This window comes from Rhipicephalus sanguineus, chromosome 5 (assembly GCF_013339695.2).
Source record: "Rhipicephalus sanguineus isolate Rsan-2018 chromosome 5, BIME_Rsan_1.4, whole genome shotgun sequence".
NCBI classification, from domain to species: Eukaryota; Metazoa; Arthropoda; class Arachnida; order Ixodida; family Ixodidae; genus Rhipicephalus; species Rhipicephalus sanguineus.
In genome coordinates, this window is record NC_051180.1 from 180,473,922 (window position 1) to 180,501,401 (window position 27,480).

Here is a 27,480-nt window from a genome sequence, read left to right on the forward strand (position 1 = left end):
GGTAAAGCATCGGGCGCGTAATTTGAAGGTTGCAGGTTCGGTCCCTGCAGGCAGAAAGTTGTCTTTTCGTTCACTTTACTTTCTTCACATCCATATCACAATTACTACAATACACTTTAAACAGCACAATTAACATCCCCTATACCTTCCTCGCTTCATTATCTGCTGGTTTTCATTAAGTTTGTGTCAAACAAAAAGAAACAAGCCCTCAAAATTCCCTTCATTATTCTTTGCTGAAACGTTCCAGGAAACAAAAAAGGCTCTAGGAGCTTGCAAGAACTGAGTTGTAGAGCTCTCCAGAAGAAGCACCAAGTAACTGTACTGAAGCGTCAACATCTACAGCTCAGCAGTATATGGGACAGCATTGAGAAGCTGGCAGCGCCATCACAAAAAAGGACACTTCTCTGAAACAGCCAACATCAAGGAATTTATGCGGTACCTTCGAGAGACCACTTGCAGTACGGACCAAGACCTTCTAGCTTTTAGCACACTTCCCAAGACTGGGCAAGATGGCCATGATGTACATGGGCATCCCAGCAACGAGTGTACCGAGTGAAAAGTTGTTTTCGTCGACTCGCAACATTGTTACGGCCCGGAGAGAGACGTAGACCCCAGATCACGTACAGCAGCTGCTTTTTTTGCATGAGAATTCACAAATACTTGAGCTTCTGTTAAATAAATTTGTTATTTGATATTCAGCTTTTTTCATGATTCAATTCAGGACTTACTATTCAGTATTCGTACATCCCTAAAAACAAGTGATTACTGCCCCTTTTATTTTATTTTTTCTATTTCTCGACATATATGTAGACCACTTTCTCATGTTTACTGGCATGGCATTGCCATCTCACCTAGCAATCAGTATTAAAAGCATTAATGCACAAGCTATGCAGATAGAACAATTATGTTTTAACATTTTTTGTCTGCTTAAAGGCGCCCTGCAATGCTTTTCCAAGTAATCATCAAATCACTTCATTAAAGGAGTTTAATATCACAGGAATCAACTACCGTAAAAATTTTTAGAATCCGTCAAGTATGAGCAATGTTGCAGGGATTTGTCACACGCTTTAAGCGCTTTCTATCTCCTTTTGTACCAGTAAGTGTGCTGAAAGCTACGCAGAGGGGAATGACAAGGGGGCAAAAAGAAGCGTGCGATCATCAGTGCGCGTCATGACCTTAAGCATCTGCGTTCGTTTCTTCGAACGCGCAACTCACTTTCATTGTGATCACGAGCGAGCGCGGGCACATCGCGGCGGCCGTGGTAAATAATGTGCAGCTCACTATGCTCAAATCAGCCAATGGCGGTACACTTTGCGTTTCTGGCCCGGTCATTTGGGTTTATGGCATCATTTGTCGAGAGAAGAGCGAGCAATTTCTAGCTGACTTTGAGAATTATTTGTAAATTCCAGGCTGCATGCTGCACTATTATGTTTGGCTCACATGTTCTCATGAGCGTCGACTGCCACTTGGCAGCATTTTCTGACCATGCTGAAAAAGTGTTGCAGGGCCTCTTTAATTTCCAGAAAAACCACTGCTCATTTGAACTTTTCAATGGCATGTATTCTATTGTGCTACAAGTGAAGAGACCCTTGAAGAATGATACGCCTTTAAATGATACATCTGTAAAGGCAATCTTTAAAGGCTTGAAGGCATGAGAAAACAATGAGATCCGTGTATGTGTTTTTATTTACATTACAGTGACTGTGCAACAGCACTCTCAGATGACATCCATGATTTCATCATAAGGTACAGCCAAGCGAACATTGTAGTTATAACCAGCCGGTTCATCATATGAAGACAGACAAATGGATGGAATTCCTGAAGTCTGCTGGTTGGCCGAGAAGTCGTACATTCGGATGGACCCCCTCTGCCTACAGTGAAGGAACAAAATAAAGTTTAAAGTTTACCGAAAATGCAAGCAAACGAAAGGACAGTGAACATTTCATATGCATAAGTCAGTGACATTACAAGCATGCAGCGGCAGGGGCGGATTATCCAGGGTTCAAAGGGTTCAAATGAACCGGGCCCTCCGGTTTTAGGGGGCCCCCCAAGGGCCAGAAAAAATGGCTGACTTCGTTGTTTTGTTCGAAAAAGTTTAACCCTCCTGCTGGCTTCCCCTGATAGAAACAGATGGTCTATTTCAATAATCAATATACATGCTTCTAAGAGGTTGTTCGTTGCAAACGTGCATAATCTTGAAGTCAGCTCACAGTTCTGCAGTCTGTAGTAAAAACCTTTTACTCGCCCAAGACCATGCATCGTGTAGAGGGAAGGAGCTGATCCAGCGGATGGACACATAGAGCAGCCTGACGAGGATTTTAGCAGCTACGGTCCAACACGCAATGCGAAGGCGCATAGAGAGTGGTTCCTGCTTGAAATATCGTTTAATGCGCTGAATGAAAATAACCGGTATGAAGCTGATGCATAGGTATGCTATAGTATGCTTTCATTATAGTGTAAACAACGTACCATGAAATATTTGTATGGTACGGAACTTCCTGATTACGCCAGGACTCCGAAGGAGTAATGGTTCGATTCTTCGCTTCTGGCATTGCCATTCTGTCTTAATTCCTGCTTTTTGGTTATATAGGGAAACTTAAGAGACCATCACTTGGTAAAGGTTGTGCGCAGGAAATATCTACTACATATATCCACTATCTGGCCGCCAGCAGACCCTCACCGCAATTGCTTGAGCGTTGTGGTGGGGGTCTTCAACTGACCATCACTTTTGAACTTCTTTTAACACTTTTGAACTTCTAATTCATGAAAAGCTTGAAGGTTCTTTCCCTGATGTCCATGTGGCTCTTAGAATTTCTTCTTTTTGCTTAATGGTCACAAATTGCACTGGTGTCGATCATTCAGCAAACTGAAATTGATCAAAAACGGCTTCGATCAACGATGACCGACAGCCGCCTCAGTGATTTGTCACTGCTGAACGTAGAGATGGAGGTTCTTAGGAGGGTAAATGTTGAAGAGCTGATCAACAAACTGTGTCAGCAAAAGACACGAAAACGCTTGTAGAAACGTACATACCTTCTTTCTCTACTTAAAAGAATAATGAAAACAGAGAACATGTTAATAGGTATACACGCCCCATTTCAAGGTTGCATTTCTGCGAAAGAGTTCACCAATTTTGTACACTGTGTTTAAGAAGAAATATTTCGTAAAAATATCAAGATATTCCGCAGTTTAAACGCAGAAAAGATGTGTGCAATGAATGTGTTTCCTTCTCCTATAGCCCTATGAAAGTGAATATTGCCTGCAAAAATGTAACCCTATTACATGTTTAAAAGCGACCGATTTGTGCATAAATGAAAATATGTGTGGTCGTTTTTCGAGTCTTATTAAAAACGTTTTTGAGAAAGTTCTACACGGATCTCCTTTTTTATAGGCGCCACCTTTCCCGAAAGATTTGGCCCACTCCCTTCCCATATTGAAGATATCTTAATTTTAAACCATCTGTATTACTTGTTGTGATCAGTAGGCATATACAATATGCACAATAGCACTATATCGAAATGCTGCCTTAGAAGAGCTTAAATGTGTGTTGTTGTATGAAATTAAAAGTAGCTAGACGATTGGTAGTGTATTTACTGTAAGTACGTGCGAACAGTTTCTGAAAAAGGCCCACCTGTCAACTTCGGCAGTGCTCGCACGCAGGCAACCAAAGCGTGCGCTACCGAATCAGTGAAGCTGAAGCAGATAGAGGAAGCTATTTTTCACAAAGGCGCTCCCTGATTTTCGAGGGAAGATGTCCTCTCTTGAAATAAGGGTAAACAACGCTATAGGTTAAGACGAATGGAAGAAACACGCACGGCGCTTGGACTGCACTTCTAAGTGTCATATGCATTCCTTCTTTTCGTCTTAACTTCTCGCAGAGTTTAGTCTTCTTTCAGTATGATCCAAGGAACCAGACAAATCTTAATGCTGTCCATGTGTCTTCGTCTCCTGATATAGTTAATTATTACGATGACAATCTCTCCACGTGCTCCGCAAGAAAGAAAACGCCCAGGTGATATTACACACTCCGGAGAGGCTTAGAATAAATATGGCTTGTGTTCTTTGCAGCTAAATCTAAAAAGCGTCAAGTCTCAAGCATGACCAGATGACAAAATGGGAAAGAAAGGGGGCGGGGCGAGGGGCCCCCCTTATTTTTTTGAACCGGGCCCTCCGCACATTTAATCCGGCCCTGTGCAGCGGCAGCAATGCATGCAAAAATAACTGCCAGTTGATTGCATGTAGTATCTTCCAGTTTTTCCAGCTCTTTCCTTATCCTTGCTGGATGTTGCTAGAAATTGTAAGAATAGCTTTTGCCTTACCCAACATATTCCACACCTTCCAATGAAGGCTTCTTGAAGCCACTTTATTTTCTAACAAACAGCTTCGTTCACTTCAGAAATTGGAAGCACAAATTTCACATTATTCAGGAGTTGCCTTCCAACTTCATAAGTTATCGAATCAACACTTATTGTTGATTCACACTCATTATGGAATCACTTTGTGAGGAATTAAAGCTGCGTCAGAAAAGTTTTGGTGAAAAGTCCGCAATACGTCTCCTGTTGAAGGAAATCTCTTCAAAGCGTACAATTTCCCACTAAAATTGCAAAACAAAAAGGAACATTAGACAATAATGTCAACTTTTGTCAACAGTGAGGTATGCTATCCATCACACCAATGAAAGCTACATTTGGTGCCAACTTTCTGTGGCTCTGTAGCCAAAGCTGCAGGGCTAGAGCGTGTGTGTGACAGTGCCACTGGACATAGCTCCAAATTTAAACCATTTTTCGACAATATAAATACAACTATGTGCTTAATTATTATGGTGTCACGTGCTTCACATGAAAGTATTTAATTGCAGGCTCCATGGAAAATTTCTCTTACGTACAATCACCTATCAAGCAATCGTAAACATGTACATTTCCTGGAATCCCAGCAAGATGGCACTACTACGTTACTATGTTTGACTAGCTGGAGAAATGCAAGCAGAAAGCCCAACACAATGTGCGAATGCATACACAAGGCATGGGTTTTCACATGCATGCCACCCCTCGTACAGCAATGCTGTGCCTCATATGCCACTCCTCACACATCACGTACACAGTCACAAAAAACCAGAAACCAAAAAACCATACAAGCCACGGCATGTATGTACACACATGCCTTGCCTTCTATGTGTACGAAATATGCACAAAGAATTTCACTGACCAAAAGTGCATGAGATCAAAATGCAGGTTACCTGTATATCTAACCTAGTCATTACAGCTTGCCTGAAAAATTTTCATGATAGCCATGGTGTGACTCTTCAGAAGAAGCAGAGTGCTTGGACTTAAGTCTTAAAGCCAGAACTGAAAGTGATGTCAGCACTGTATGGACTATTTGCACCGACTAGAGTTGTCCCCTATAGTCAATTAAATGTGCATTACCGTCCACAAAACCATCACTTCTATAAAAATCGTGACTTGATGAGGAATGCTGTATCACCCTTAACTAGCGTGCTTACACTCTGATGTTCATGATCAATTCATATTAAAGCTAAACACTGTTTTTTGAGGACCAGCATTATCTGTAAAAGTATTCATTAATTTATGACATTATATATGACTTTTTTGTCCAGGCCACGTGCTCCCAAGCTGTTTAAGTGCGAACAGTCACTCCCGCTGTAAACTATCTGTTGCCACTTAGCCATAGCAGCAACGTGTATGGATGTAAACAATTATCCTGCTTAGGTGAACTAAACATGTGGCAAAACATAAAACAAAGCGTATACCTCGTGTGAACCACAATGTTGCCATCCTCTGGTTCTGGAAAAAGGTTGTGAGGCACGTGTGCAGTGACGAGGGTGGTGTGGTTGGCTCGCAAATGTTTCACAGGGTGCCTGTACGAGCAAGTACGGATGAGCCATCAAAAATAAAGGCAGAGTAGTAGCAGTGCTACATAAAGCTTGCGACAGCTGTGCACTTCAAGCTTAATATCTAAACTTTAGGTGAACTACAACCTAATTTAATGGTCTGAGACGTGTGCTCCCAAGGTGACGTCATTATGCAGACAAAAATGACAATTACACCTTGAAAGTGGAACCTAGAAGAAAAGAGCAAAAAGATATGCAGGCCAAGGAAATGAAAAAATCTGTAAACAGGGGGTGGGTGCTCGAGCCGACGTTTTGATAAGTGGACTTGTCTTCTGCAAGGCTGGAACTGATGTCCTTAGTGCTCGTGTGTATATGCTTCGTACCCTCTCCACCACAAGGAAGAAGGGGAAGGCAACTGTGAAAGTGGGGGGAGAGGCCTCCATGACGAACTGGGTGAGTCAAAAGGAAGACAAAAAAAGAAGAAAAAACGGGGGAGGGGGGGTATACGTTTCGCTAAATAATGATTGTCAGAGGAAGCACATGCCACTTAACAATGGTAGGTTAGAAATTCCTAGAAGAAGGGCTTGATTCTCATTAGTTTTCACTGTGTATGTACCATACTGAATGGTACATACACATTTATTGACCACTGTAACAAGCTTCATTCTAGTATTACATTTACCATGCACCATACTTCCAGTGAAATTAACTTTCTAGACACGACGGTATGTACTGAAACAGGAAAATTAAAGACGACGCTTTACAGAAAACCAACAGACAGCCAGCAATACCTAGATTACACTAGTCATCACCCGCGACACTGCAAACAAGGGATATTTCTAGGACAGGCGAGGCGTAAGGATCTGTAGCGACGATGGTGACAACGTTCACCACTTAAGCAACCTAAAGGAAACATTAGTTGAAAGAAATTACCCGCAAGATGCTCTAAACAAGGTCTACAACAAAGCATGTCAACTAGATAGGAAATCATCACTAGCTGAAAGGGCCCCTGTAGCACATCCCAACCAGCCACCAACCATTTATAACCAAATACTCAAATGCGCTCCCAAACATAAATAAGTATTATCGAATACTGGCAAGCAACAAGCGCCTCAGAAAAGCATTTCCCAAAGTACCAAACGTCGTGTATCGCCGCAGTAGGAATATTAAGGACCACGTTAGTGCATTCAAAAGTAAGCCCTCATCCTACTGCCCACATAACACCTTGTTCTCGTCCAAGATGTAAGACCTGTAAGCACCTTCAAGATGACGTTATAGTTAAAAGCACCGGAAGTGATTAAGTCCATCATATAAAATCTATTTTTACCTGCACTAGTTCAAACGTTATCTACATGATCGAATGTTCATATTGTCAAAAACGGTACCGACATTGGCGAAACGGGACAACTTGTTAATGTTAGATTAAACGGGCATCGCGCGGACACGGCAAAGTTACCCAAAGCATTGAAGCATTGGCACAGCATTTTAATGTAGCAGGTCACAACTCCGACAATCTCAAACTTTACATGCTTCAGTCAAACTTCCGGTCCCCAAGAGACAGAAAATATAGAGTCATACCTTATTCACAAGTTTAGTACACTCCAGCTAGCAGGTATTTACATTTCTAGGGGGCTCTTGAATCCATTCAATATGGTACATGCACAACGAAAACCAATGAGAGTTAAGCCATTCTTCTAGGAATTTCTAAATTACCATTGTTAAGTGCCATGTGTTTCCTCTGACAATCATTATTCAGTGAAACGTATACCTGAAGCTTATTCACCTTGCTTGAGTGACAAACCGATTTATTCATTTATTGATCACATGGACCCTAAGAGGTATTGGCATGGCATGTGCTGCATTCACTTGGACTAGGTTCTATAGAAGTTCACTTATTGCTTGCCCACAACTTGACTGGGTTCAACTGTAATTCTGCAACATCGAGAGTCATGAATACACTTTCCTGAAGACGTTTGTGTAGCAATTTTCCTCATTAGCATTATTTCATGAATATGTACACTAACGTAACTTTCACAAGGTGCCATTAAATGCATTAAATGCCTCAACACACTGTGAAGGAAAGAAGGTGATTTTTCAAGGGCTCGTTTTTGTTTGTTAGACACAAGATCAAATGAGAACTAACAGACAATAATGCCAAGGAAAGTATAGGGGGTGTTATTTGTAGTAATTAGAATATAAATGTAAAGAAAGTGAAGTGGACGAAAAGATATCTTGCCGCCGGCAGGGACCGAACCAGCGACCTTCGAATAACGCGTCCGATGCTCTACCACTGAGCTACGGCGGCGGTCATGCTCTCGTCCACTTTATGGGGTATATATGTGGATTTAAACCTAGGAGTGTTATACCCTTGTTACACAGGCAAGTTAACTGCAGTTACGACCAACCACGGTTAACCGCGGTGAACCACGGTTATCGCCAACCACGGTTCGCCGATGTTACACGGCGCACAAGCGTCCTCGGTTAAAGCGGACTTGCTTTGGCGTGAATGGCTCTGCGTCTGGCGGCCGCCCGGCGTTCAACTCGGCTGTTATTGCCGCGTCCACTTTCGCATTCCTTGAGCTGCTCCGTAGATGACGCAAATTGTTCGTGTAGGCCAATTCGTTCGTATTTCACGAACGCTCGAGGCGTACACACGTCCTCCATGGAGGCTGCCATTTTCTCGGTTGACTGCCAAACCGAGGTCACCAAGCTCGGTTTGCTACAACCGCGGTTAGCGGCATAACCGTGGTTTCGCATACTGTGTAACATAATCGAACCGCGGTTACGCGTAACTGCAGTTACACTAACCGAGGTTTGGGCTGTCTGTGTAACAAGGGTATTAGTCAGCGCCGATCACAGCCATGGCGGCGAGTGTGGAACACTCTTCTTCTGCCTGTTGGCTTCACATAGCACGTGATTTTTACGAGCGGGCAGCTGACCAATAATCCCTCGCATACTACCTGAAGGCATCAAGTCTGTCAGAACGAGACCCTCGCTATGAATGAAGGAAAGAAGATTACTTTTCAAGGGCTCGTTTTTGTTTGTTGGACACAAGATCAAATGAGAACTAACAAGACAATAATGCCAAGGAAAGTATATGGGGTGTTATTTGTAGTAATTAGAATATAAATGTTAAGATAGTAAAGTGGATGAAAAGATAACTTGCCGCCGGCAGGGACCTTCACACCACTGTACCAACACACTGTGCTATCATAGGCAGCTCATGCAGTTTTTCAAGAATTCTATGACTAGTTTTTACAAGCCGTGCTAGCTTAACACGTAGGGTGTCGTGCTGCTAAGCTCAAAGACACGGGTTCAATTACAGACACAGCGGCCACATTTCGATGGGGGCAAAACACAAAGAACACCTGTGAACTCAGATTTGGGTGTGCATTAAAGAACCCCATGTGGTCAAAGTTAATGTGGAGTACCCCACTACACCTTACCATTATAGTATTACAATTTTGGCACATAATACTTCAATAAATAACTTATTGTTAGTTTTACAGTAATAGCATTATGTTCAAGTGCAGCAGTAAACATTACTAAAGTGCTGCTCTGATAAATTTTTAACTGCCAGTAACATCCCGTCCAGAAGTACTCTGGTGATATTGTGATGTTCATCACTCTCAACAAAATTTTCAACATACTCTCTCTTCGATACTCTGAAGATATGTGCCTAATGATATGACTGCAAACTAGGGGTTTGCGAATATTCAAGTTTTGAATTCGAATCGATTAATGCCTAATTGAATAATTCAATTCAACTTTCGAATAGCTAGCATTTGAAGTTTCGAATAATTCGACAGGATGAATATCTTACACTCAACAAAGGCCAATGGTGCAACTTGGTTAGTGTGCGGTGGCTGAAACCAACGATACTACTAGGCCTTTCATTAAAACCTTCACCGATATACTGGTTCAAAGGCGAGCGCATGTTACTTTTAAAGGAGATGACGTCATTTCCGCACGTAAAAAACACAGATGAGAAAACTGTCAAGCCCATCATAACGTCGCTTCCTAAACAAATGCACGGACTTCTTGCGTAGTTCGGTCGCGTAAGCCGCAGGCGTCCTAAAACGTCCCGACTTTAGTCTGCGAAACCCTCAGTGACTGGCTTCACATGTGAAAATTTTTGTTCACGCTGTGCAGTCGCCACTGCCACACTGCACCACTCGTTCAGAAACTCCCATTGTTCTGGCGCGCAGTTAAAACGCTGCTATGAATGGGCGCCCGAAGGTTTTTGGGCCTGGAGCACTCATGACGATGAAGCACAACATTACCGTTGTCAAATAAGCCGTAAACACCGCATCATGGTGAGAGAGCCTGAAGCCAGGTCACGTAGAACAGCTTACGTTTTTGCGTGACAACTTGTAGTCCTTCTGTAGTAGTCACTCACCACGTTTTGTGCTCGAGTACATAAGCAGATTTCATTTCTTCGTTCTTGCTTTCAATTTTCATAAACATCTTTTGTAGAGCTGTGCGAATAGCAAAATTTTGGGTGCGAAGTGAATTCGAATAATAAAGATTGAGTGCGAATCGAATCGAATAATTTCGAATAATGTTCGAATATTTCTCAAACATTTTTCGAATAATTCGAAGTGAAATTACAGAAAAAGTTGCAGACAATCCGTAAGTATGTTCTTGTGAGATAGGAACATAAAAGTGTTTCTTTTCACTAGGTTGATGAAGCGCTGGTGTGGTCATATTTCATAGTTGTCTTTCTTATCAAGAGTGAGGCAATGTAGAGGCCGAATTCTATTTATGTACATGAATTGGTGCAACCAAAGTGTTGCCGACAACACTTTGCACGTGATAGGCAGAGATGCCATTTCCTCAGCCTTTCCTCCTCTTTCAACTTCTGTGGAAGCCCAACTGATGTGGTGGACAAGGGTGTGCTCCCTTCAAGTCCGGAGTTCCAAAATCTGCCTCGTAGACGTCGATATATAAGAACATCCGAAATTTTGGATGCTAAAAAGCTTCGGCGTCCGATTTTTCGGACTTCCTGACCAAATTTCAGGTCCAAAACAGCATTAAATGAGCCCCCAACTCTGCCACATGTTTCATCTCCATATTGGAACCAGCGTTTTCTTGAGTTAATACATTTGCGACCGTAGCGGAGCTTGAAAGGCAGCTTTGCCGCAATACGGGGGTGTGATGAGGTGAAGCATATTGAAAATTTAAGGACCACTTCCAAACGGACGTTGACTGTCTCTTGGCTAAGTTCGACCGTAACGGGCCTTGAAAGGCAGCTTTGCCGCAATACAGGGGTGTGTTGAGGTGAAGCATATTAAAAATCTAGGGACCACTTCCAACCGGACTTTGTCTCTTGGCTAAGTTCGACCGTAACGGAGCTTGAAAGGCAGCTTTGCCGCAATACGAGAGTGTAATGAGGTGAAGCATATTGAAAATCTGAAGGGGTCACTTTCAACCGGACGTTGACTGCATTTGTTTTTGGGAAGTTCGAATAGTTCGAATAGTAAAATTTCAGTGCGAATCGAATCGAATAGCAAACACTATTCGAAAAATATTCGAAATTTCGAATACTCGCACACCCCTAATCTTTTGAATTCGATATTCAATTTGATATTCAATGTTTTTGGCCATTATTCGGCACTATTTGATTCGAATTCGATTCGAGATGAAATTTCACTATTCGCACACCCCTACTGCAAACCTATTCCGTTTTCTGATTATGAATTTTAAAGATTGGTAGCAAATTATGGAATCACACTTTTGAATGCGGACCACACTTAGTTTGTGACATTTACATGCCATTTCGCTTCACGTGGCGGCAGGTCAAAAGCAAACAGTGATCCTCCCACGCTCAAATAGTCGTTGAAATCGTTGCTGTCAAGTTGTAAAAGGCGGGCACAGCTCGATCCAGCATTGGATTACGTTACTGTCTTTTCTAGTGCTAGACTCACAAGCGCCATGCTTACACTATGGCGAGCTACGACGAGGCATTATTTAGATACTACACAAAGCCACTACCTGTTTTGGTTTCGGTTTCATCATTTTTTGGTTATTTAAAAGTACTGATCATTTTTGGTTATTTAAAAGTACTTAGTCAGCTTTCTTGTGTCCGTGTTTGCATGGTTTGCACGCCCTGCCTTTTTAGAATGAAGGCAATATCATGATATTGTAAAAAAACATGCCACTGTTACTTTTTAAGAGCCCACAGAACCAAACCACCGCAAAAGTTTCACAAGAACCAGCCGAAATGACGACTGGTCGTGCACATCAGTTATGTCTTTCATAAAAGTCAATATGGATAACCATGTTCAAACTGTGGTTGGTAGAAGCTGGAAGACACAGCATGCCACTACGGAATAGCCTTAATTAACCAAATTTTGCCTTTCAAATCACAAGATGCCTTATAGTGCATTCAATCCACATATAATGCAATTTAATTCAACATTGATAGAGCTTTCAAGAGGCAAGATATATGCTGGCTAGCTGGTTTGAAAAAAGTTGCCGCTGACAAGCTGCAACCTTGCTTGGGTGCATTACCTGCCTATTTCATATGAGACAAATCCAAAGCACACTTCAACTGCACCGGTGCAAATATATCATAGGTGCTTGTCAAGTGGCAGACTGCGGTCTGACATTTCAATACGCTGCCATGATTATAAGCGTGGCCACAAAAACTTGGAGGATGTTTAAAGGGACACTAAAGAGCAAAACGATTTTTCTCGCATTAGTAAAGTAGTCTTCCAGGATACCAAAAACACCACACTTGCTGCGAGAAGACGCTTAATAAGCGAGAAAACGTGCAAAAAAAAAATACAAGTGGCGACGCCACCTTGGAATTCCCGCACCATTTGCCGTGACGTCACATATTTTTGACGGCGCCTGATTGGACCTGCGTAGTTCCTAATCGGTTAAATCGAAGTACATTGTTCTCTGAGGGGGCCAGAGACTTGACATAACGAGTTTGTGGAAATTTCGTCGAGCCAGTGGCGCCAAAATTTGACGTCACGAATTACAAAGTTCGGTGCGAAATTTAAAAATGATACTTTGAGCTTGGTTTTCTCCTCTAATAATAAACCTATGGTGGTGAAATAAACTACACAAGAGTTCTCCGAGCACACTTTAACAATCTAAACCAATTCATTGTTTCTCTTTAGTGTCCCTTTAAGCTTCGTCTTCAAGAGTAAAACACGATAGTGTAATCGCCTTCTAATTTGCTTGCTGTGCTTTGCTTCTTGGTGGACATCTGAACCACGCTGCAAAGAAAGAAACCTCCACGTACGTAACATTGGCTGTTTTAAACTATCTTTGAATGTCTACTGCATGTGCAGTTGTGAGGTGCCAGCGATGCCATAATTCATCAATAAGGCTTCAACTGGGGCTAGTTGGTATGGTATCGTTTTGTCACTGCGTTATACTGTTACACCTGGACAAAACGCAAAGACCAGACATGCGTGTACACATAATTCCCACACATAATTCATCATTTTTCAAATTAGCGATCTACTCACTACGTCCGTAAGACAATATGCGCACCTACACAGTTGCACTCTTTGTCGATGCTGTGGCTTATGATGCTAATCAAATTATGGCTGAGGCCTTTGTAATGTGTTCGGCTTTTAAACCATACACTTATTGCGCAATTCACATGGTATGACACCTGGTGCAATTCTATGCGTTTGCCAGACAATATTACACGTGTTAACGCAACTCCTCACACTTTATGACGCCTGTATAGGCTTTTATTTCTGAAACAGTTTCAAGCAATGGCATGGCTCAGTGACATAACGCCCGAATGCCACGGAGAATGCGGGCCTATACTGTACCACGAAATAGGAAATACTATTCCGTGTTGGTCATTCCTGATTGATCAATACTGCCTGTCAGTCCAATTATGACTGCAAGCTGAAAAAAGGCACGGCATCAAAACAACGAGTATGCAGGTTATTATGCTAAATTATGGGCTAGCTAGCCAGCGAGTGCCATTGTCACCAGATAGAAAGAAAAATGTTGGTGCCAGCACGATATAAGTGGCATTTGTGATGTTGGCGGTCCCACATGAGTGACACCAAAGAAAAACAACACAAGGTAAAAGGAATAGTATTGTGCATCCGTGGTATGGCATAGGCCCACATATTTCTGTTATATGCATCCATGGCAATTTTTCACTCACGGACAACACTGATCTTTGCCGACAACCAACGTGGCGATACGAGCTTTTTAATAACGCTATAGCGTTAAAATTTGCAAATATATAGCCTACTCAAAAATGAAGATGTTTCGCCCGTGTTCTTGAGGCATAGCATATCTTTAAAGGGGCCCTGTAACGCTTTTCCAAGTAACCATCGAATGACTTTATTAAAGGAATTTATTGTCTCACGAATCGACTGCCGCAAAAATTTTTTAGAATCCATCAAGTACTAGCGGAGTAACAGAGATTTGTCACACACTGTAACTGCTTTCTCTCTTCTCTCATCCTGGAGAGCGCACTGGAAGCTAAGCAGGGAGGGATGGCACGGGGCAAAGAAGTTACGTCACACACGCGTCGTGACCTTGAGCACTTTTTCTCTTTCTTTTTTTTTTTGTCTTCAAACGCGCGGCTTACTTTCAGTACGATCGCGAGCATGTGCACGTGACGGCTTCAGTAACTATGCAGCTCACGATGCTCAAATCAGCCAATGACCGTAAATTTGAATATATGGCATCATTTGTCGAGAGAAGAGGGAACGATTCCTAGCTGACTTCGAGAATTAATTGCAAATTCCAGGCCGCGTGCTGCGCTATAATGTTTGGCTTGCGTGTTCTCAGGAGCTTCGACTACCGATCAGCAGCGTTTTCTGACCATGTTGAAAAAATGTTGCACGGCCCCTTTAATAGTGATAGCCCCTGTGTAAGGTGGCCCTTACTTCTTTCTACAAGAAAGAAACTGTCATGCCAGAGCACTTACCATTCTGTAACACCTGGACATGTTCGCAACTCTGCAGGCTGGCACTTTAATTTCACCACTGGGCACCTATCTAGCTCATAGTTTCAATCTCTGTTGTCCAGTTTGTTCTCAGTGTGTTTGTGTGTGTGAATGCCTATCTTTCACAGCATAGATACCTGCCAACTCATTCTGCTTGCACAAAAATCTACATTACTAGTGAGACACCACCACAGACAATATGTCATCATCATCGCCCTGCACTCCACTGCAGGACAAAGTGCTCTCCCAGTGATCTCCAACACACCCCATCCTATGCTAGCCGATTCTATTTTAAGTGAAGCCTCTATGAGTCAACGATTTTGGTGGCAGCGGAAGCAGCATAGTTTGCGAAAAAACTGGTGCCAGCAAGCGTACAGAAATGGCGGGTGTACACAAATGTGGCCTTCAAAGGTGTGCTGGTCCCATGATCGTTTTCATGTGCCGTTTCCCAATCATTCATGCCCTCTCAATCGTTGACTTGTCGGCAATCAGTCCTTTTCTGATATGGCAATCCGATCTTTCATCAAGGTCACTTGTCATTTCATTGTTGCCTTTTTTCACTGTTTCACGCATGACCATCACTGTTGCCTGCAGCAACAGAAGTGTTGTACTGCTCAGCGTGTGAGTGAAGGTTCAATTCCCGACATGGAGGAAGGAAAAAGCAAGGAGGGAGCACTGCGCAATGCGATAGAAAGAAAGAAAAATAGCAGGTAAGCAACACACACAGCAAGCTTTGCTCGCCCCCATTTTCCCAATAGGGGAAGGGCTCCTAATTTATTATGCCTGCAAATTTCTTAATTTCGTCGCTCGACCTAACAGTTTGTTGTGCTCGTCCAAGCTTCCCCCGTCTTGATACTGATTCCATGATTCTAACTGGCCATCGATTATCTGCCCTTCTTATGACGTGGCCTTCCCAAGTCCATTTTTTCCTCTTAATATCAACTAGAATATCAGCTACTGCTGGTTGTCCTACAATCCATTCTGCTGTCTTCATGTTTCTTAGAGTTATGGCTATCATTTTTTGTACTTTTCACTTATCTTAGGTGAAACAGGCAACCTAATGAACCTAAATCTGGTATGAAGTGCATGCTCATAATACATCGCCTGGGTTAAATTTAAGCGCAGGTGAGCTGGCAGGGATGTCAGAAGAGTCACTGATGCCATGGCACGTGTAGCAGTTAAAATATTAAATGCATGTTTACTCTTTTTGCATGGGAGTGGCACTAAACAAATGCTGGCCCGAGGTAGCCAGCTACCACTGTCAAATCCTTGAAATTCATCAACTCAGCATTTACAGCAACTAATGACCGTAAGAAAAGTGGAAGGCATCTTGCCTGCAGAACATCTCCCAGAGCTTTGCCTTGGTGCGTAGGTCCCACACACAGACGAGGCCGTCTTGACCACCAGTCACCAGATTGTGTTCGTCCATCTGCACTTGAGTGACACCCAGTCCGTGTGCACTGATGCGCACCTCGCACTGTAGTGTGCGCAGGTCAAAAATGCGTGCACTGCACCAGGGTAGAGGGGAACAAAAAAGGCAGTACGAGTGAGGATTTTGCACCTGAACAGTGTCATCCCATAAAATAGTCGTGTGACAACAGGCAACACAAAAGTGTGTGAAGGCTCACAGCTCAGTGGTCCAGTTATATTTTTAATACAAACCCACATGCCACCTTTAATAACCGATATAGCTTATACAGTCATACTTGTGTTATGGTCACTTAGCACAAAACAACGAAAAAAAGGGAGGGAAGAGCATCAATGTGAGTATTGTTTGTGAAAGAGTAGTTTTTTTCAGAAAGTGTGTTGACGGTGTTGTGATGCGTGAAGGTTCGTTGTTTGGCACTTTCGGCAAGAACATAGTTGTTATATAGCCTGTGTACCATTTTGCAATAAATCAGTCAAAAGTTAGCGCTCACACAGCTCCTCTGCCCTCCCTTTTTTCGTCGCTTTGCGCTAAGAGACATTGTTTATTTGGTCAACACCAGTATGAACCGACTAGCCCAACAGCAAGAACTTCTGAGTCGTATACAGTCATACCTCGTTGTAACGAAGTAGCATCGCCACCATAAATTAGTTTGTTATATTTGATATTAGTTTTGACAGTAGAGATAGAAATCTGCTCAAACAAATTGGCAGTCTGGCTCGCACAACAATTCTAGATAAAAAAACTCATATTTCATCTTTACTACGTGTGTACACATATATTTTGTTTCGTGAACATAAGGCATGTACAGAGTAAATTTTAGGCTCGAAGTGAATTCAAAGTGAATAGTGATTTTGTTGAATAATTTAGAATCAAATTCAAATAGTATACACCACATATACAGAAAAATGAGCATATTTGTCATGACGCAGCTAACCTGCACAATATTTTTTTAAATTGAAACAATGCATGCGCAAATGTCATTCTGTTTGGTTCAAACAGAAGTGTAAGCAACTTTGAACAGTAGCAGGATTTGACTTTGAGTAGAATGCAAGTGATAACCTTAAAATAGGTTACGTTTTAAATTCTACTATACTTAGAGCATATAAGCCAGTATAACAAGCTTTTAAACTTTAAAAAATTATGAATCGATGTGAGGTTAATATGTTCATTTAACTTTGTAGGAGGGCTTCGTGGCAGTGCTGATTTCCCCTGGATAGGTGTATTCACAGTACAGCACCCCTCCACTGCAGTGAAACCACCTTTACAGTGGTTACATGCGGTTTATATATGTCCATTCGTTCCGTCGAATAATAATTTAAATTCGCGTCGAGTATTCAAAGTGCTTGAATATTCACACATGCCTAGTGAATATGCTTCCTTTTATTTTCGAGTTGCACCCCCCCCCTCCCTGCAATAATGCCCTCGTGGTGCTGCAGGTACTTGTACTTATTAATTAAATAAATAAATAGATAATCAATTAATTAATTAAAATACTTTCTTGACCTTTACTTAAGGGAGGGACAGTGCCCGCCCCTTAAATATCAACTTGCACCTGTCAGTGGTGGTTCCTCCAGTTGTGAATCTGGAGCAATTTTTGGAACAAGAAAAAAAAATCACAGTTTCGCCGCAAGGGCGAAGCAATAAATGCGATAGCAAGAAACTAATGCTATACGAAGTGAGGCTCGCCAATGGATACTCTCAGTTTGAACAGCGCTCCTGTTGCAAAGGCGGCCGAAGCAGCGAAGGAAACTAGCGTGCTTCAAGTGTCGAGCTATGACACTTGATAGTTCGCGCTCATCATCTGTTTGTTCGTTTAGCGGCGTCGTTTAGCGGCGCTCCGTAACATGAGCGCGGACATCACGTTGAAAGCTTGAAACATCCCTCTTGCCCTCACCACGAGACAACCGCGCGAGCAGACAGCGGAAGGCCACGGTTCTCCTTGCGCAAATATAAGAAGCGAGCGAGCTCACCGACGACTTTTAAATGCGCCCGTCGCGCTCATAGCGCCATCTCGCTGGTAATGAAGAAACGCTTATAAGCGCCTGCCATCTCTGAGTCCGTCCAGCGGCAAAGGGTGTGTATATAACGCTTGCCGCTAGCTACGTGGAGGACCTGCGTTCCGTGGCGTAGTGGCTAGCGCCGCTCGCTGCGAAGCAAGAGGTCCCTGGTTCGATTCCGCGCTTCGGAAGCATTTTTCTGAATTATTTTTCTTTGGCCCTTTTATATATATATACATACTTATACATATACGGTGCATGACGGCGGCGACGGCGACGGCAAAATTCAGCCGAGACTGTCCATATAATTGCTATCGCAATAAAATATGTTTTGGAGCAGAATTGGAGCAGAATTGGAGCAGAAGAAACTGTATTTCAGAGCGACTTCAAAACTAAAAATATTCTTTTGGAGCAGGTCTGGAGCAGACAAAATGGAGTTTGGAATCACCAGGAGCACTACAACAGTAAGTTAACTTTTTAGTGCATATTCTTATTAGTGTGGAAACAGGAAATGCTGCTCCAACACAAACATGTATATGAGACCAACAGTCAGAAAACAGCTATCAATCAGGCTGTTCACACGACATAATGTCACATGCTGCCTTCACCACAACATACAAGATGTGCATTGTAGTGAGGCATTAGTGGCAAGGGGAGCATGGCACATACGGTTCATGTGAGTGACAGGTGTCAAAACGCCATTGCCTCCTATATTTAATATGCAACCTGTAGTCAGCCCGTGCCCAACCATGCAATGCGGACATAGCGGTCCGTTGTCAACCACCGTCTGACGAAGGTGTGTGAGGTCGAATTTCACGGGTTTTCTCACTACGATGCACATGCATTCTCCCCATACATGATGAGCCATCTCTTAAAGGGACACTAAAGGCAAATAACAATTTACGTCAGAGTGAAAGGTTAATGTGTGTGAACGTCTAAAACGTCAATATTATCAACAGCAGTGCTCTACTGATCGAGAAATTAAGGTAAATGTAGGACACGATACGCGCCACAAGTGGGACATTTTGGAAATGATCCCGATGATGTCAAGAGTCCCGAGTACAATAAACCACTAGTAATCAAACTAGTTGCGATAAGAAAAGAACCTTCTGTGCATCACAAGATGTAATAAAATGCTGCTTGTTCGTTTCTATTTGATTCATGGAAAAAAGAACCTCTTGGCCATGGGGAACGGCACAAGTGGTTCAAGAGTTTCGTTTTCGCCGAGCTGCGCTTCGCTCACGTGGTCGCATCTCAGTGGTAGTTTCAGTATCGCGTACTGCTGCGTGTGCTTGGCTCTCGCTATTTTCACCCTGTCGATACTCTACTTCTGCTTCTGCTGGCCAAGATAAGCTCCGTTACAGTGAATTATAGAGTTTCGGAGTGGCCCGTGGCTGCGTCTCGGCAAGGTTGATGGCCGCTGTTGCACAAGAAACCGTAGCTTCGGTGGCCGGGCAGTGAAGGCGGGCAACGTTGGGCATGGCAACTGCTACGTCCTAGCTACGTCAAAAGGTCCGCTCAGGCAGGTGATTTGAAGTGCACTAACGCCATGTGGACCACTAAAACGTGATTTTCTTTCAAAGTAAGCATTTCTTTGGCACAAAACAAGCACTACGAGGTTTCTGCAACGCTATTTCAACGTCAACTTAATATTTGCCTTTAGTGTCCCTTTAATGAATGAATGAACTTCATTTTGTCGATATTTACCTCACAAGGGTGCAGCACAGTATTCAGCTCAGACCATCAGGATATCTGAGCATCCACAATGGCGCGCTGTTTGCTGTGAAGCATGGCCGCTTCCTAACCCTTCTCACCACAGGACATTCATAGCGGTAGTAGAGCTTTTCGTGAAAGCGATGAAGACTTTAGTGAGAAAGAGAATTATGCACCTCCATCAGATTGCAATGACAGTGATTCAAGAAGCAACTGGCGCAGAGCACGACAGCAGTGCAGTTGACCATGTGGATCCCTGCATCGCAAGCTATACATTTTCTCGCAAGTCAATGAAACGGTGGCGAAAGCATTTTTGCTGGCTTCTTGAGGGTTCAATTGTCAAAAGGTCACAGTTTTTCCACAAGGGCAAAGCAATGAATGCGATAGCAACAAATTATAATGTCACACGAAGAATGGCAAGCAGCTCAGCGCGCCACTCAAGCGCAAAGGATGCACGAAAAGAACGCACACAGGACGAGCGCGAACTAACAACAGTCACAGCTCAACACTTGCAGCGCGCTGCCTAAACACAAGGAAGGATGCTTGAAAGAAACTCACAGGTATACACAGGACGAGCGCAAACAAACAATTGCACAGTTGTGACTTCTTCATGTTTGTCCAGCGCCCAACAACCGAACGCTCTTAGAAATTCTTTTTCTTGAATAGTGCAGCGCGTGGAGTGACCCCTCTGCGTCTCCTGCTGTGCAGTGGCGTTCGACGCATTGTTTACCCAGCATTCCACATTGTGAGTGGGTACACGAATGGGCCACTTTTTAGTGTGCGTCTCAAGGGCAATTTTCAAACTGAAGCAAAATCTAGGACCGTTGCTTTAAAGAGCACCCTTCAGGCAATCTCGTGGTTGATACTGCACATGCTGAAGCACCTCCGAGCTCTGTGAACTGCCAGCGGTAAATGGCGTATATAAATGGCTTGCTGTTAGTATTCCAAAGAACGGATCGCACATGGCCTAGTTGTCTAATGTAGTGTGCTGCGGAGTGAGGGGTCGTAGGTTCGAATCTTGGTGGTGCACTTCGGAATTTTTTTTCTGCTGCTTTATTTTTCTTTCTGGTTTTTAGTTATATATACATACATATACATATATCCAATATATTATGTTTCTCATAAGTGCTGAGATTTTTTCTATTTCTGTATAAATGCCATTATTGCTATGTATTAATTATATTTTTCCCTGATGTTGAGAATTTTCTTAATTTCGTATCTTGTATTGTATTTTCATTATGTTTTTTATTCTGATTTTGTCACTGACATTTGTTACCCACTCCTGCTTGGGCCCGAACAGGGCCTGCAGTATTTGTAAATAAATAAATAAATAAATAAATAAATATACATATCTGGGTCATGACGGCGACGGCAAAAACCTGCCGAGAGTGTCCATATAATTTCTATCGCAATAATAGCTTCATGTTGATGCAAACACAGCAGCTCAATCATGGCAAATAAAAGCAACAACAGCTGCAGTATCGCTGTAACCTCATCCAACAGCTGGTGGGTGAAATGAGGGCTCATGCCAAGAAGTGGGACCCATCTGCACATTTCGAGTGCGAGGAAAGGCTAGATGGGAAGGACTATTTTACTTACAAGCTCTCAGGCCAAACCATCAAGGGATGCGCTGCTTGTAGTTACCGCAAAAAATAAGAGGAGGCAAGAGGGAAACCCATTCTTTCTGCAAAACTTGCCGTAAAAACCCAGGCCTGCTCCATGGAAAATGCTTTGGGTGGTTTCACACGTTGCATGAATTTCGTTAAAGGAGTTAGGTATAGAATTCAACAGGAAAAATTAATACTCTGCTAGTTTTTCTTGCCCAGTTTGTTTTGCTTTGTGGCACCAGAAACTGGCAAAATAGTTTCGGACGAAAGCAAGTGGAAACAAGTAAAAATTTCAGAGCGGAGAGGGTTACAGAAGGAAAGAAAGTGACTGCCCCTACAGAATCTCCCCTCCCTCCTCTCCTCTCCTACCGCCACCATCATCTTTGGGATCTACCACTGCCAAGAGTTCTTAAAATGATTTCCGTAAAAGGAATATTAGAATTCTGCAAGAGTGGAGTACTAATTCGACTGCATACCCTTGATTTCCCATTAATTTACAGAGTTTTTATTGTGAGAAATAATTTTACATTGCACTTTGAATTCAACGGATCCACCACACGCTGCATCCCACATTCCCGTAGTCTGTGAGCAGCGAGAAACCCACGCAGCACCAGGGCTTCAGACTCATCATTGTGTGATTTTAGGACACACAGTGGCTGCATTGAGCACACTCAAAAGTATAGTTTTTAACAAGTGGGTGGGAATAGGGAAGTTTTGCACGCTGAGAGTGACTTGCCTAGCCATTCTTGGTGATTCGCGGCAGTATTGGCTGTTAAAAAGGTGTTTTATAATGAACACACAAACGTATGCTGTCACGTGTTATTTATGGCTTGCGACACCTCTACATGGCTCGGTTTCTATGTGCACTCGTTTGCCATGGTACCATATGCATTGAACAAACAGGACGCACGACGAGAGCTTCGATGCATGCGGTCACCAGCGCACAACCATGTGCCGGATGCGTGATATGCTGGCACTTACTGACGCATCTGTGTTATGGTCTGTACACCAAAGAGCCTTGTGCAGTGCAGATGACATAAAGAATTTTTTTAATTATTGTTGTGTGAAATATCAAGCTTTTGGATGTCCAAATTTTTATTTTCGTGAAAACGCTGTTTACAGTGTGTGGTGACTAACCGTGGCTATATGACCAGTGTGTGCTACATCACAATAACCGTATAAAGTAGGCTTGTGCGAATATTCGAGCACTTCGAATACTCGAACGAATATTACAGTATTCGAATCCGCTTAAACACGCATTTAAATTCTAGGAAACTTCGAAGTATTCGAAATAAACGAATAAACATATATAAACTGCAGTAACCCTCTGTAAAGGTGGTTTCACTGCAATGGAGGGGTGTTATATCGTGAATACATTCATCCAGAGAAAATCCGCGCTGCCGCGAAGCCACACTTCAAGGTTAAATGAACATACAGTAAAACCTCGTTAATTCAGTCATTGGAACTGTGAAAATCTTCTAATTAAGCAGGTTTTCGAATTAACCAAACAAAAAACTGCGATCCAAGGAACTTTGAATTACTGAAAGTAATCAGAGGTGGTCGTTTGCTGTGCATGCTAGCTTGCGGCTCCAAGGGTTATGTTTCCCATACCCAGTCCCAATTTTGCCGCTCAACCGGGGAAACAGTGGGCCTCGCTGCTGCTAGCGCAGGAAAGAAAGGGGGGGGGGGATTGGTCTTGTGGTCAATTGAAATGCGCGCCTGCGGAAAAGATGTGCTTCGCTGCAACACAGTGGTGACGCGGGCGGCATGTCACCTGCTCCTCGCAGCGTCAGCGCGTCATGATGCGACCATTCGCCCATTAATTCTGGTAAAATAAAGAATTTAATAATGACCAGTGTGACGACATTCACGATGTGTTCTGGCTGGAAAACACGATCATTGAAGTTTTCGAAGTCAGTTTTCGAAGTAGGTGTTGCAGGCAAGAACTCCGCCTGCAGTGCAAGTGCGCAAATTGCTGGAGCAACCACCAATCGGAGGTTTGTGTACAGTGCGAATTCCGTCAGACCGTCCTTTACTCATTTCTTCATTTTCCCAGAAAGAATTGATGAATCATGGCGCGCTGACGTTGCAAGAAGCATGCGACATACTGCCCGCGTGTCACTGCTGTGTTGCAGTCAAGCAAGTCTTTTTTTCAGCAGGCACACACACATTTCAGCTGACCACGAGACCACTTTCTCTTTTTTTCTTTCTTTTTTTTTGTGCTGGCAGCAGCGAGGCTGGGGTGCTTCACCTGTCACTCATTAGTATCGCTACCTTGCATTGCCTTGTGGCTCCTAGGGCCGTCGTTTCCGCGTGTTTGCGGCGAAATCGGGATCGGGAATTGACACATAGCAACCAAAGTTTTCGAATTAACCGGCAAAAAACTAAGAGCACACGGAAAACACGGACGACAAAAAGACACACATATGCACACATGTAGGCGCTAAGATGGGCGAAAAATGCGTTAACATGCCATCAATTGCACTAACAAAAAAAGAGTTTGACTATCTGAGGAGTATGACAACGTCAAATTAAAAGTGTCATCTGGGGGGGCTTGGGAGTTTGGCGCATCGATATGGGCTGATTGTGTGCCATAAGTAGCAGTGGATCACAAAAATAAATTTTGTTGGAAGAAGCGCCTACGTGTGTGCATATGTGTGTCTTCTTGTCGTCCGTGTTTTCCATGCGCTCTTAGTTTTTTCAAGATGGAATACCAATGTGCCCAAACTGCTGCATTGCTGAATTAACCGGGCTGGTACTGACCGCCGCTTCAAATTATCCACTCAAATTTACATTGCAAACTACGGGACCCCAGAAATCCATCGAATTATGCGGGATTTCGAAATAACAGAGTTAGAATTAATAAGGTTTTACTGTATTACCCTCACATCAATTCATCATTTTTTAAGTTTAAAAGCTTGTTATACTGGCTTATATGCTCTAAGTATAGTAAATTTTAAAACGTAATTTATTTTACAGGTTATCACTTGCGTTCTACTGAAAGTGAAATCCTGCTACTACTCAAAGTTGCTTCCACTTCCCTTTAAACCAAAAAGAATGACATTTGCATATGCCTTGTTTCAACTTTGAAAATATTGTGTGGGTGAGTCGGGTCATGACAAATATGCTCATTTTTTTATAATATGTAATACATACTATTTGAATTCGTTTCGAAATTATTCGACCAAATCGCTATTCGCTTCAAATTCGCTTCGAACCTAAAGTTTACTATTCACACAAGCCTAGTATAAAGGCTTGGAAAAGAATCAGTTGTGAACGTATTATCACCAGATCCTCGTCAAGAGTGATCACCTTCTAGACCATTGTTTCTCAGCCATGAATTATCAGGGACCCTTGTGGAATCGATGAGGAACGCCTTGCAGTGAAAGAAAGAAAGGTTGGGGGGGGGAGGGGTCACAACACAGCATGCAGCGTGAAGTACGTGGCTTTTATTTAAATGGGTCTCCACGGACCCCCCTGGGTTCCGCGGAACCCCATTTCAGAACCACTGTTCTAGACTATAGACATTCTGAACCGTCAATAACGGAAATGACACACAAACACGTTGGTTAGGCCGATTATATAGTGAGAAAAGCACATCAACGGAAAGTGGGAAAGCGGGACTGCATTCCACAGCAATACAAAAGAAGTGCGTGTGTTTGGGACATATACTCTCTATTGCTGTTTAAGCGGGAAGATCATCAACTTTGGCGCAGTCGACGCAAGCTGCCCTTGCATGGACACAGTAAGGCACGGGAGATGAAATCGTAGCAAAATGGTGCAAATGGCACAGTTGGACCACCATTGACCTCTACATATCCTCCCTGGGAAGCTAACTCTATAGCTAACTTTTCCAGGGGTGTCCCTGCCTCTCTGCAGATACTCTCTCATAGGAGTTAGCCCTCAACGGAAAAAACCTGCACTGCCCTTGCCTTAAACGAGTTCTGCAGTGCCTTTCTAAGTAATTAACAGAAAAGATTTTACTATTACACTCTCTTGCCTCATGAATTCCCTGCATAACGAATTTTTCAAATCAGTCAAGCACAAGTCATTGTATAACATGGATGCTTCCTTTCTCGCAAGGGGCAATGTGCCATCTAGAAGTTACACTGCTGTGCGTCATCGTCATACATATGCAGTGCAGTCCACTTATAACGATATATTGTTTAGAACGATAGGTTCCTTAACAGTGTCATTTTATGCATTACGGCTACGGGAAAAAAATTTATCCACCTGGACGGAATTTTCCATGCAGAATAATTGTGATTTTTGCATTTCTAAGTTCCCCTGAAGCGAACGATGCCGAGACGAGGTCAAATGTTCACCTGCAAAGTTCGCATCTGGTGCCATTACTGCACGGCGCATCCCGCCTGCACTCGGAGAGCATCGTAAGTTCTTTCCACATCTATTTTTAGTATAAGTGGCGAATTCGGATTCGGAGCTATAAAGATACGTTTGAAGATGGGTTTTTTTAAATAACAATTATCGGTCTCAACGTCGTTATAAGTGGACTTCCCTGCATATATATTTTTTTGCTATAGTCGCTGCTGTATTTCGTTGAGATGTGCACGGCACCAGCACGTGCCGACACCCTGTGGGCAGTCATAGTATCTACTAGGCTTGTGCGAATTTTAGGTTCGAAGAAAATTTGAAGCGAATAGTGATTTTGGTCGAATAATTTCGAACCGAATTCGAATGGTATATATCACATATTTGTCATGACCCAACCAACCTGCACAACATTTTTTTTAAATTATAACAAGGCATGTGCAAATGTCATTCTTTTTGGTTCAAAGGAAGTGGAAGCAACTTTTAATAGTAGCAGGATTTGGCTTTCGGTAGAGAGAGAGAGAGAAGAAACTTTATTAGCACTTGGCCGGCAGTTTGGTCTTGGTGGCCTCAGATGGCGGCGCTGAGTCCCTGAACTCGGGCGGCATCTTTGGCCTGCCGGACGGCCCAGAGCTGGTTGTTGAGCTCCGAGCTTCTGAGCGCCGCCTCCCAGCGGCGGCGTCGCCGACGGAGAAGGTCCCCCGCGGCTCCCGCAGCCGGGACGGCGGCAGGAACGAGTGAGCTCGAGGCTTCCTGTTGCCTGGTATTGGCAGCAGCCATAGGCGCATTGCGAACGGCGGGCGGTAGAATGCAAATTATATGTTACATTTTAAAATTTACTATACTTGGAGCATATAAGCCAGTATAACAAGTTTTTAAACTTAAAAAATGATGAATCGATGTGAGGGAATATGTTCATTTAACCTTAAAGTGGGACTTCGCGGCAGTGCGGATTTTTTTTGGAAAGATGTATTCACTGTATAGCACCCTTCTACTGCAGTGAAACTACCTTTACAAGAGGTTACAAGCGGACAGTGTGGATTTTCTTTGGAAAGGTGTATTCACGGTATAGCACCCCTCCACTGCAGTGAAACCACCTTTACAGGGGGTTATACGCGGACTAATATACACCTATTCGTTCATTTCGAATACTTTGAAATTTTCAATAATTTAAATTCGGCTCGAAGCGAATTCGAATACAGTATTATTCGTTCGAATATTCGAAGTGCTCGAATATTCGCACAAGCCTAGTATCTACGTCATGTAGCATGTGACCGTTGAGATGGCGCACCAGCATGCCATTAATGGCATCAGCCAATACCTGTTGCGCCCACTTGCTACCCAGTTGAGCTTGCTCGCTGCACGGTTGGTAATGACATTCTGACGGAAAGAGCAAGCAATTTTCAGCTGTTTTTGCATGAAATTGCAAACTTCCTGCTGCATGCAGCACAATTGGCTCACAAGTCGACGGAAGCCTCAACTACAGATGAGCAACGTTTTCTGACTGCATTTAAAAAGGTCTTGCAGGAAGACCAAAGAATGGCCTCGTAACACTCACCACTAATAAGGCAAGTTTTTTTTATGAAACTGGTTGAAACAGTATATTTATCCTTGCGTAC

The 27,480-nt window shown here is 43.1% G+C and overlaps 1 protein-coding gene across 1 annotated transcript in view; it reads right to left on the reverse strand.

Annotated features, from left to right (window-relative positions):
• Positions 1–1,672: 1,672 nt before the first annotated feature.
• LOC119394479 (F-box/WD repeat-containing protein 8) overlaps positions 1,673–27,480 on the reverse strand; it is a 55,630-nt gene continuing 29,822 nt past the window's right edge. Inside the window, exons 9-11 of the mRNA XM_049415795.1 lie at positions 16,121–16,294; positions 5,768–5,875; positions 1,673–1,871 (exon numbers count right to left, since the gene is read on the reverse strand). Coding sequence (XP_049271752.1) covers positions 1,718–1,871; positions 5,768–5,875; positions 16,121–16,294 — 436 coding nt within the window. The 3' untranslated portion in view covers positions 1,673–1,717. The remainder of the gene's footprint in view (positions 1,872–5,767; positions 5,876–16,120; positions 16,295–27,480) is intronic.